The sequence below is a fragment of the Arvicanthis niloticus genome, chromosome 5, assembly GCF_011762505.2.
Source record: "Arvicanthis niloticus isolate mArvNil1 chromosome 5, mArvNil1.pat.X, whole genome shotgun sequence".
Classification (NCBI taxonomy): Eukaryota; Metazoa; Chordata; class Mammalia; order Rodentia; family Muridae; genus Arvicanthis; species Arvicanthis niloticus.
In genome coordinates this window covers 52354263-52366679 of record NC_047662.1, presented here as the reverse complement: position 1 = coordinate 52366679, position 12417 = coordinate 52354263, and the positions used below count along the sequence as shown (strand labels likewise).

At 39.7% G+C, this 12417-nt stretch overlaps 1 protein-coding gene across 1 annotated transcript; it reads right to left on the bottom strand.

Annotated features, from left to right (window-relative positions):
• Positions 1-4861: 4861 nt before the first annotated feature.
• Positions 4862-5745, bottom strand: LOC117709564 (histone H3.3A-like). The gene has a single exon (XM_034504004.2). The coding sequence runs from the start codon at positions 5728-5730 to the stop codon at positions 5320-5322; it is 411 nt and encodes a 136-aa protein (XP_034359895.1). The 5' UTR covers positions 5731-5745; the 3' UTR covers positions 4862-5319.
• Positions 5746-12417: the final 6672 nt, after the last annotated feature.

The window sequence follows — 12417 nt, the reverse complement described above, 5'->3', positions numbered from 1 at the left end:
CCCCATCTGATCAGAGGAGAAGGGAAATAGGGGTAATGATTGTGGGAGGGGTTGATGGAGAGGGGGGCAGTGAACAGGATGTAAAAGGAACAGGAAATAAATAAATAAATAAATAAATAAATAAATAAATAAATAAATTTTTAAAAAGCAAAGTAAGATCAATGTGTTATGGTTACCTATAGTAAAATCATTGGGTAACTTTACACAAGGGGTAATATGAAAGACATTGTTAAAGTAAAATGTATAATTACTGGGATGGATATGTGTAAAATGGCCAGACCATGTCTGTATAGAATAATGCTCTCAGAAATTTCCAAATGTGTCATTGTTCAGATACCAGCTTATTAAACCAAATCCTAGGCCTCCATTATGCCAAACTATTAACCCTGTGGGTTAAAAGTGGAAAAATAGTGTAATTATAAACATGCCATAGAACCAATTTATTATAACTACACCATTGACTATTATCTAAGGATCAGTTTTTCACTGTTATTTGAGGAATAATCTTTCATGAGGACCGAGTGATCACCATGTTGAATGATTTTTCCTTTTGCATTTTGGCATCTGGACCAAAGAACAGGGATATAAGAAACAGTAATGCAAACAGGATTATATTGACCATAAGAGTCCAGAGAACAGCTTGAAGGAGACCCATGTGATGAGTAGCCTTGGTGTCTGGTAAAACATACTTGCCTAATAGGAATACAAATGTTAGATGTCCTATGTTAACAGAAAGTGATTTAAACCCCAAGGAAAAATTAAACACAGTTCTTTCTTCAGATGGATGAATGAGTCTATTACAGTTCCAACAGAGTTATTAGTAACGATAAAAGATGGGCAGACATGTTCAGAGATGCCATGGATGCACAGGTCAAAGCATAAACAAAAAAAGATTTTCAGATGACATAGGGCTTTGTGTGTTTTGTAGACCATCTTCTCCCTTGGTGCACAGTCTGTCCCTGGTGGACAGACTTGACTTCTGATGATACAGCTATCTTCTTTTTCCTTTCAGCTGGAGATTTTCTATCTTTCTGGTGACTTCCACTGTTTCCTTGCCTTCTGCTGTTGTCCTTAATGGCCCAGAACCATAGCATTTATAGAGGACTCCATAATGCCTTAGTAGATCTCTCTGTAATGATTGATACATATTTTTCTCAATTCCCCTCAATCGGCAGAGCTTCCAAGATACAAATGGCTTAAACCATACAGGCCTATCTAAAGGCAGTACAGAAAGTTTTGTGGAGAAATGTTCTTGAGCTCTTGAAGATAAATCACCTTGAGGCAAATTCTAAAAATTAAGAGTAAATATGGAAAATGCAAGACTATCCCTTGGTATTCCCCATTTAAATTTTTTAAATACTTGTTTTAATGTTCTATGTGCTCTTTTGACTATGCCTTGACTTTGAGAATTATAAAGAATACTTATAATATGATTAATATTCCATTCTTTACAGAATTAAAAAAAAATCACACAGCTGGAGAGATGGCTCAAAAGCTAAGAGCTGCTCTTCTGGAAGTCCTGAGTTCAATTCTCAGCAACCACATGGTGGCTCACAACCATCTGTAATGGGATCTGATGCTCTCTTCTGGTGTGTCTGAAGACATGAAGTCAGCTACAGTGTGTGTGTGTGTGTGTGTGTGTGTGTGTGTGTGTGTGTGTGTATATATATATATATATATATATATATATATATATATATTCTTAAAAGAAATAAAAAAAAACTTAACTCTTGCCTGGTCCATTGTTAGTTTTTATGGAAGCAGTACTCCCATAACTGCAAAGGTTCCTGCAAGAGCACACTGAAGTGAAGTGAGTGCTATCCACAGCTCCAGGGTTAGCTCTAGCTACGTGACTATAGCAGTTTGCTTATTTCCTTCTGCCCACAACATAAGCAGGATCTGAAACAATATATAAGGCTTATGAACTAACTGTAATAAATGAACCAAAGTGGCCACTTCTATTAGTTGGACTGAAGAAAAAGAATAGATTAATAACTATCTGGATCATGAATCCCTCCCTCTACCATTAGATGAGCCATTAATAAAGTAAATATCTGCCTGTTGAATGAGAGGTGGTTGAAATTTTTGTGGTCATAAATTGAGTTCATGTGAGAAAATCCTATAGTTTTCCAGCTGGGCAATGATTTTCTATCCTTCCATGGTAACCTGCAAATGAAACTTGAAAATCCATAGGATTCTGCAATGCTCTTAGAAAATAATTAGTAGTTAAGGGAAAACTAATACAGCAGAGATCAAACCCATACTAACTGTTGAATCAGGTCCTCTCCTGATTCACTAATTGAGCAAGAAGAGCAAACACTTGGGATCCTATGCTGTTACCGTGTAAATAGGTCATTCTGAAGGTTTGCCCTCTTGTACTATACTTGAAGAAGACAATGTACTGTGGGAAAGAAGTAAGGTTAAAGGCAGTAAAGGATCCACACAATATACAAATACCTTTTAGCCTGGATTCAAATAGATGCAGTTCTTCCTTGAGTAACAGCTACTAATGAAAGAATAGCCTGGTTACAATCTGAAGCTGGCACAAAAGTTACTGTTTTAGGGATGGAAACCCTCTAATTCTGTGCATTCACTTGTTGTAAGGACAATTTACATTTCTTGTTTAATCTCCTATAGTCTTAGCAACAGACAACTCGCTGCACCGACCTTTGGAGCAGCTATTTATCAGCAAAAGTCATAGCTGGTCTTGGTTTTCCTCCTAGGCAGGTTTTTCTCTGTATTATCTAGAGACAAAGGTGCCAGCAATTCAGTATCACTGACATGTTTTAATAGGATTTTAATAATTTTTTATTTACCTTTTATTTTTAAGGCATGGAAATTCAGTTGCAGGAGCACAGTACGCCTTCTTTTCCTTTCTCTTTCTTTCACTTCTCTCCTTTATTTGTCTTGAAGCTGCTCATATCCCACCCATTCCAAGTTTATGTTTACTAGACTCCATCCTCATGGGTTTTACTCTAAATGTTTATTTCCATGATACCCTTTCTACATTCATGACCTGTCTGCAGCATTCCTCTTCTCTGAGTAAGGTCGCTTTCCATTCTCAGTGAGTCTCTATCCTTTGTGTACTAGTTTATATCTGAAGTCAGTTAAGCCTCAGTCTTCCTTAATTGTATCCATTTTGAGTAAGGAGTGCAAACTGGGGTTCACAAAGCTGCCCATTATGGCCGGAAGACTCTAATTCTTACTCTACCCAAAGAATTGTCTGCTTTCTGAATATACATAAACAGCAGTCAGTTAAATATTCACCCAAACCCTGCAGGTTCCTGTCTTGGCAACCAAGAAAGACGAGCTGCCTGTGGAGTTCATTTTGCTTGCCTTGCCAAGATGTGTCCAGCAGTATGTTTTTTTAACATGGCCAGATTGGCCAAAATTGAAACACTTTGCTGACATCTGTCTTTAAACAGCACAGGCTAATTTTGTTCTATGTTTGTAAGTCCCTACATTTATACATAACTTTATTTTTTTTAAGTTTTTATTTATTTATTCTATGTAACTACACTGTAGCTGTCTTCAGACACCCGTAAGAGGTCATCAGATCTCACTACAGATGGTTGTGAGCCACCATGTGGTTGCTGGTTTTTGAACTCATGACTTCCGGAAGAGCAGTCAGTGCTCTTAACCTCTGAGCCATGTCTCCAGCCCTATACATAACCTTAGAAAGTCTATAACATTTTTTCTCTCTCTCTCTCTCTCTCTCTCTCTCTCTCTCTCTCTCTCTCTGAGTCTTGATTAATACTTGGCATTATCTCCTTTGGCATTATCAAAATCTAATTGTTTTTAACAATAATTCTTAGATTTGTTCTCCTTGTACTTGTTTTTCAATAGCATCTTTGTGTCTGCCCCATGAGATCAATGTAAGGCTCAAAGGAACCTTGTATACTTTTTATTTAACTAGAAACAGCATTTTCATAGGCCCTCTTAAATCCTTATGCCTGCACTGGGGAAATCTCTTTATCTTTCGTAAGTATTTCCAAGAGACCTAAAATAGAGCAGGGATTTCTCTCCCCTTTTTATATGCCTTTTAAATATTCTTTCAGATTTTATCCCATACTTCTTTATCTAAAGTTCCTTCTTCTGGAAACCAGAGTTTATCATCACAAACAACTTGCGAGCAATCTAGTGCTGTCATTTTGAGACTTGAGCTCCTCCTTTCTTTAAGAGTCAATTCTCAAGCTGGACACAGGCAAATCTTTCTCCAGTCATCATGCTCACTCGCCTCCTTCTCAGAGGGTCCCCACTTGGTTATCTTCTAGTCAACTTCAAGTCCCTGTTTGGGCACCTCTTGTTACTATTTGGTGGTGTGAATCTGGGAGAGTGGAGCCTAAAACTGAGGCAGACTAAACTCGCATGCAGTGACCATCTTTATGCAGGGTTCTGGGGGTTCTGAAAGTCCCATGAGCAAAGTTCACCTGAGTTCAAGCTGTATTGCCACCATGGCAAGCTCACGTGAGTTTAAGCTGCATGCAGTCGCAAGGAAACATCTTTCTGAATTATAATGGGTGATCTGCAGCAAAACCCACTCTTATTCAGTACACTTGGGAGGAGCAGGGAAGCACATTCCAGAAACGAGTCTATGTTATAGAGGAACAGGGGTCACAAGACTCTTCTTGTTTACTTAGTGTTCTCACAAGCTCGCAGAAATCTGCTCACACAGCCTCATTCATGGACTATGTTCTGATAGCACATAATAAAGAAAAATACTTTATACCAGTTAAGGGAATGATCCGTCAAGATGGCATTAACAATTTATACAGTAAGTGATTTCTTTTTTTTTTTTTATCGTTTAATGTATTTTAATAGCAAACTTACAGGAACAGCACAGAAGACAGACAACATTAAAAACATGTACTTGCATGTAGGACAACTCAGTTAGAAAAGTATAGTGATGGATGGAATCTACTGTATGATAAAAATGCTACAAACACCATTTAGTTGCCGTCAATAAGAAATTTACTTATTTTTTAAAAATCCAAATGCTGGCATTGTCTAGAAAATTTTAACAGGTTTATTTATAATTGTTATAAAGTTGAACTGTTGAAATGTGTTCACTGAAACATTTTGCTTGCATTAATGCTTTACATCTTGCATTTATATTAAAAATTCACACACAAATAAACGTGGAGAAACTGCCAATGCCTGATTCTGTCCCCTATGTTTCCACTCACAATCATATACTTAGGTACCTTTGACCCCATGGAAAAAATATCTAACATAAAAATAGCAGAACTACTGATAACAGGAAGAAGAGGAAAAAAAAATTTTTTTTGAGAATGAAATGTTTCCCCTCATAGTGGACTCTTAAGCACGCTCTCCGCATATGTGGCGAGCTAGCTGGATATCTTTTGGCATAATTGTTACACGTTTGGCATGGATAGCACACAGGTTGGTATCTTCAAAAAGACCAACCAGATAGGCCTCACTTGCCTCCTGCAAAGCACCAATAGCTGCACTCTGGAAGCGCGGATCTGTTTTGAAGTCCTGAGCAATTTCTCGCACCAGACGCTGAAAGGGGAGCTTGCGAATAAGAAGTTCAGTGGACTTCGGATAGCGCCTGATTTCACGGAGTGCCACAGTACCAGGCCTGTAACGATGAGGTTTCTTCACCACTCCAGTAGAGGGCGCACTCTTGCGAGCGGCTTTTGTAGCCAGTTGTTTCCTGGGTGCTTTACCACCAGTGGATTTGCGGGCAGTCTCCTTTGTACGAGCCATGGCACCTCCTTACTCACCCCCCCCCCCCCCCATTCTCCTTCAGCTGGAGCTCGGCAAGCGAGAGGCGGCACTGGCGTTAGCGAACACCTACAGTAAGTGATTTCAATACCACGTTTCTTTTTTGAAAGGCAATAATATTTTATAATATCTATATCTAAGTTAAATGGTTTCATAGGAAACATGGACTTAACATCCACAGAGCTTTCAGCTCAAATGCTGAGTAATATGCAATTTTCTCTGTAGCCCATGGAGCTTTCTCAAAGGTAGGTTATATGTTAAAATACACGTCTCAACAAATAGAAGAAAACTGAAATAACTCCTTATATTCTATCCAACCACAATGGAACAAAGTTAGAAACCAGCAGCAAGAGAAGTGACAGGAGGTCCACTCGCTCACGGTTGTTAAACAGACAGGACATAAACTCGCTCATGGTTATTAAGTGGCACTACTGATAAATGTGTCATCATCAATGAAGGTAAGAAATGAAAAAAAAAAAGTCTTAGGGTCAAATAAATACTTAAACACAAACCAATAAGCTCTAGTGAATTTTGTAGCTATACGTGCTTACATTAAAAAGTCAGAGCAAAATTAATAAAATTAAAATAGGAAAAAATAAAGAATCAATGAAGCCAAGAGTTGGGTCTTTGAAAGGACAAAGAAGATAAATACACCTTAGCCAAACTCAGCAAAAGAAAGAAGACTTACACCAATACAATTAGAGATGAAAAGAGAGAGAGCACAACAGAGACCAATGAATGTCAGAAAACCATCAGGACATAACTTACACACTTATAGTCCACTAAAAGAGAAAATCGGAAGGAAATTGATGAATTTTAGATGCATATGACCTATCAAAATTAAGCCAAAATGAGATTTAAAGGTTTAGACAAAGTGATAAAAATCAATAAAATTGAAGCATTAAACTTTAAAAAAATCTTCTAATTTAAAAAGGCCAGCTCCAGTTGGATTCAATATTAAATGCTATGAGGTCTTTCAAACGGTAATAAGAGCTTCTCAAATTGTTTCATAAAAACAGAAAAGGAAAAAAAAATCTACCAAATTCTTTTTGAAACTAGTTTTACCCTGGTACCTAAACCAGATAAACACACACACACACACACACACACACACACACACACAGAGAGAGAGAGAGAGAGAGAGAGAGAGAGAGAGAGAGAGGTATAAATGTACATGTGCACACATGTAAACAATTCCTCTTTTCCTTGTCTCTTTATGCACTCCAGGGCCCAGCCTAGGCACTGCAGCAGTGACTCAGACTTTGTGAGTAGGGCATCCCACCTCAATTATCCCAATTGAGAAAATCTCTCACAGGTATGTATGGAAGCTAAGCCCATCCAAATTATCCCTCTCAGGTGTGCCTGGAGGCTTGTCTCCTAGGTGATTCCAGACCCTGCCAGACTGACAATCAACACTGATGTCACAACCTTCCTCTACACAAATAGCAAGCATGCTGTGAAAGAAAACATGAAACAATCCCATTTATAATTGACAACATATCTGTAGAGAGAATATCTTACATCTGTATGGATGTGGCACCTGTCAATAATAAATCTGATGGCCTATAGCTTAGGCTTCAGGAAATAGAAGGTGGGATATCTAGGAGGCCAAAAGAATTCTGGGATAGAGCCAGGTGGGAGATTGCCAGGAAGGTGTGAAGAGATGGACTCATGGTACCTGAGCACAAGTAACCAGCCAAGATAAAGCTTAGCTATACGGCCTAGGTATTTGAGTCTGTCTTATTTCTGGGAACATGGGACTGTGAGGTAGAACCAGACATAATCTCTACACACATCATACAAAGAAACAAAATCTTGGGATATTCTTAGTCAAGAAATGAAGGACCTTTACTTCAAATTTTTCAAAATGCTAAAGAAAGTAAGTGAAGAAAGCACTAGAAGATTGGAAGATCTAAGTTCGTCGACTGGAAGAAGTGATATCGTAAAAATGGCTTTACTCCCCGAAGCAATCTATACAAAACCCTATGAAATTTCCCATGCTATTCTTCAGAGGAATAGAAAAAATACCTTACAATTTATATATAAGCACAAAATACCATGGATAATCAAAGCAACCCTGAAAAAGAGAATAATTCTGAAATTTCAAACTATAAAGACCTTAAACTCTGAAGCTGTCAGAGGAAAGAATCAGGGAAACACTTTTACAGACAAGTTAAAGATAGGACTTTCTGAGTAGAACTGTATAATTGACGAAGGAAACTCATGAAATCAAAAACCCTCTGCATAGTGAAGAAAGCCAAGTAAAGATGCAGCCCACAGAATGGGAGGAAATCTTTTCTACTGAGAGGTGATTAACACCTTGAGTATACAAAGGACTCAGAAAACTAAGCAACAATAAACCAAACTCAATCAATATATGGGCTAATGAAATAGAGGGTTCTCAAATGATGAATCAGAAATAGCCAATACACACACGAAAATACAGTCAACTCCACTAGCAACCAGAGAAATATAAACAGCAGACATTAAGAAAATAAGGCCAAATGTTGGCCAGGATGCGGACATAAGAGAAGTCATAGATGATGCTAGGGGGATATAAACTACTATAGGCACTATGGACGTCAGTATGGAGGATTCCCAAAAGCTAAAATCAGATATCCATATGAACCAGCTATACCACTCCTTCCTTTGTTTACCCAAAGGACTTCAGACCAACATATCACAGAGACAATTCCATATCAATGTTTACTGAAGGACAATCCACAATAGCTAACTTATGGAACCAACCTAGCAGTCTTACAGGAGGGAAGTAGATAATAAAGATGTGGTGTATATGCACAATGGGTTTTTTTCAGCCACAAAGAGAAATGAAATTATGTTGTTTGCAGAATATCGATGGAACTAGAGATAATCATTCAGAGATTTTTGTATAGATACATGAAATCACATGTCTAGGCAAAATGGAACAAAAGAAGGGAGGGGTTGTGGGGGAAGGGGAATAAGCCCAACTAACAAAATATATTTGGATGAAAATCTCCATGTGTGACTGTCTAAGTTAGGGTTTCTATTCCTGAACAAACATCATAACCAAGAAGCAAGTTGAGGAGGAAAGGGTTTATTCAGCTTACATTTCCACATTGCTGTTCATCACCAAAGGAAGTCAGGACTGGATCTCAAGCAGGTCAGGAAGCAGGAGAGTTGATGCAGAGGCCATGGAGGAATGTTACCTACTGGCTTACTTCCCTGGCTTGCTCAGCTTGCTTTTTTATAGAACCCAGGACTACCAGCCCAGGAATGGCACCACCCACAATGGTCCTGCCCACCCCTGATCACTAATTGAGAAAATGCCTTACAGCTAGTTTTCATGGAGGCATTTCCTCAAGGGAGGCTTCTTTCTCTGTGTTAACTCCACCTTGTGTCAAGTTGACACACAAAACCAGCCAGTACAGTGATGTAGTTCCATTCATAATGAATATAAACAATAAAAATTTATGAAACAGATAAGCAACAATAACAACAGAGAAGAGACCTTGATATTTATACACAAAGAACTCAACAGCTCGCTGATAGATCTGAGTACGGTGAGAAATCACCACGTAAAGATGCTATAATGGACCCCATTCGCAGTGAGGCCTTCTTTTGCTGGACTATTAGTTTCTTCAGGGTATAGCTTTTTTTAAATTAATCTGACAGCCTCCAGATTTCCAGCAGTGAGTCTAGACAGCAGTGGCCCACCAAAGGCTGAAATGTTGTCAAAGGAAGGATAGACAAGAAAGGCTCACAAGAAGATTGAACTGGGTATTTAAATGGAGACAGATTCTTCCAGGGTAACAGTGGAGAGAGAACTGGAAGAAGCCAAGGAACAATTCTGAGCAAAGAAATTCATATGGAGAGACCCTGAGATTTGAGAAATTAACATAACCCAAATAGTTTGGTCTGTTTGAAGAATCGCCCTGGAAGAGATATAATTTTTATTGACACCAACCTGAGAGAATGTAGACTCACCTGGGAGAATGGTTTCTGGACGCGCCTGTAGGGGATTGATTATCTTAGAGACCCGCCCACTGTGGGTGGAACCATTTCTGAGCTGTGTTTAAAAAGGAGAAAATAAACCAAAGATCAGCTTGAATTGTCCTCTGTTTCCCAAGTACAGATGCAATGTGACTAGCTGCCTCAAGCTCCTGCTTCCTTGACTGTACTTGAACTGCCATGATGTACTTGAACTGTGAGCTGAAAAGTACCTTTTCTCCTTTACTTTGCTTTAGTCAGAGTATTCTGTAATAGCCATTGATGTGTTTCTAAAAAGTGTGTGGTGAGGTACGGGGGAAGGGGATGTCTCAGCGGGCCCATGCCGAGGCATCCCTTCCTCCTGAGGAACCAGCCACACGATGGTATAGTATAGAATAGAGTTTATTCAGGGCATGAGGAAGGGAGTTAAGAGGGTAGTAGAGGCAGAGAGAGGGAGAGAGTAGAGTAGAGGCCCGCCATGAGCACGTGGAGTTGGGGGCGGGGGGGGGGGGGTGGAAAGAAAGAGCCCAAGAGTGCAAGAGAGGAACAAGAGAGCAAGAGAGAGCAAGAGTGCAAGAGAGAGAGGAGGAAGCAAGCAGTCCCCTTTATAGTGAGCCAGGCCTACCTGGCTGTTGCCAGGTAACTGTGGGGAAGAGCATACCTGGCTGTCGCCACTAATCGTGGGGGTGGAATTTAGACAGAATGTTAACAGCCATAGACAAAGAAACGAAGACAAGGGAAGTGAAGTTCACTAGACTAAATAAATGGGAATAAGCCTAGGTCTTGAGCCTGCTGCCTTACAGAGGGGTTGCGACAGTACAGGGTACAGATAGGTACAGATGTGCATTTAGAAAGACGACTCTTGTGGCAGTGGAGAGGAAGGATCAGAGAGGGAATACTGAAGTAGGGAAAGGCAAGTGAAGGCTAATGTTGAGAAGACAGACAGGTCCCAGAGCCTTTCGGGATGCTTACTTTGTGATGTAGAACAGCGACCTGAAGTTATCTTGCTGGATATCTAGAATGAGTGAACAAAGCCATCCCTGCAAAGGTACAGGACTAGGAAAGGCATGTGCTTTGGCCTTGGCCTAGGAGAAGGATTTTAAAAAATATAATAGTTTTATTGATTCTTTGAGAACTTAAAACATACATGCAGTGTATTTTAATCACACACCCCCCACTTCTCCCCCTATCTCCTCCCAGATACTCTGTGTCTTTTTTTTTTTTTTAAATAACGGACTGAATGCAATTCATGCTGTCCAGACATTTCATGAGTGTGGAGCCATCCATGTGGGGTGTGGTTACTCAACCAGGAATGCACCGTGCATAGAGATCCATCCATTATGAGTAAGCTTTGAAAATGTCTGAAACTTCTTTTGCTTTATCATAGTTTCTCCCTTCAGTGGTATCTTAGTTTTGCAAGCAAATGGGAGCTAAGTTTGTGTTGCCTAAATGTTTAGTATAATTGTTGTAAATGGCCTGTAAAAGATCGTGATCACTCTCTAGGGAGGAGGACCGGTTAGAGACGATGCTGCGAGCTCCTATCCGGTGATCTCAAACTCACATGGAAGACTGAAATATTAAAGTGCCAAATCTGAATCAAGGCTACGATTTTTTTATGGCCTGGGTCTGCTTTGCCTCTGTGAGAGCATTTTGACTATGCAGATGTATTATTTCTCAACATTTTATGTTCTTTCTCTTGCAATTGTTAAAATGCTGACCAGAAATAAAACACCGTCCAGGAGATTTTAGTTCTGTGTGAAGCCTGGCTTATTTCAACAGTTTATGGTCCCCTGACTTGGAGTTATTTTGTTTAAAAGATGCAAAGCTGGAAAGAACACCAATGCTGATGACCAAACCCCACGGTCCTTTGAATCACTCATGGTGACCTTCCACGGAGAGCCTTCTGCTTAAAGATCTGCCAGTTTGATTTGTAAGTTACAAAGGCTTAAGAAATGACATTTAAAGTTAGGGGGAATGCACTAAGAGCAGCTCCATTAATAGTAAGGTGACTGGGACCCTCTGCTCTACCCAGACAGAAATAGTAAGTAGGGGGAAAAAAAAAAAAAAAAAAAAAAAAAAAAGCTCTTAAAGTGCTGGGTTTGGCCTGTTTTAGGATTTCTATTGAAGTGAGAGACGCCATGTCTACAGTAACTCTTTAAAAAACAAAAAACAAAACTTTTCATTGATTCTTTGTAAATTTCCCATCATGTACCCCAACCTCACTCATCTCCTTGTCCCTTCATATCTACCCTCCACCCTTGTAACTTCCCTCCCCAAAGAACACAAAAAGTAAAGAGAAATAAAACAAAACAATAAGATCTCACTGTGGAAGCTGAGGTGTGTCATGGTGTGTCACACACTATTATAACCTTTCGCTGGAACAGATTTACTTGCAAATGTTCATTGCAATGAATCACTGGTTTGGCTTGAGGCCTCTGGTTTCTGCTACACTATCAGTACTGGACTGTCATCAAGACTCCTCGCTATCCTGTTGTTGCCTTGTGTCATGAAGATGCTGCAGCTTTGGTTCTGTAGAACTAATACCTTCCTGCACTCTAGCGGTTCATAGGTGGGGTAGAAGTTGGGATGGGCCAGCTCAAAGCCCTGGATCTGGCCCTGCATGATAGCCAAGTTGGTCAGTCTACCAGCTCTCCTGAGCCTGCAGCTGTGCTGCCAGGGACAGCTCTCCAGCTTTGCCCA

What these genes read in the sequence shown, in the direction of transcription:
- LOC117709564 (XM_034504004.2), bottom strand. Translation starts at nt 5,730, where the DNA reads ATGGCTCGTACAAAGGAGACTGCCCGCAAATCCACTGGTGGTAAAGCA.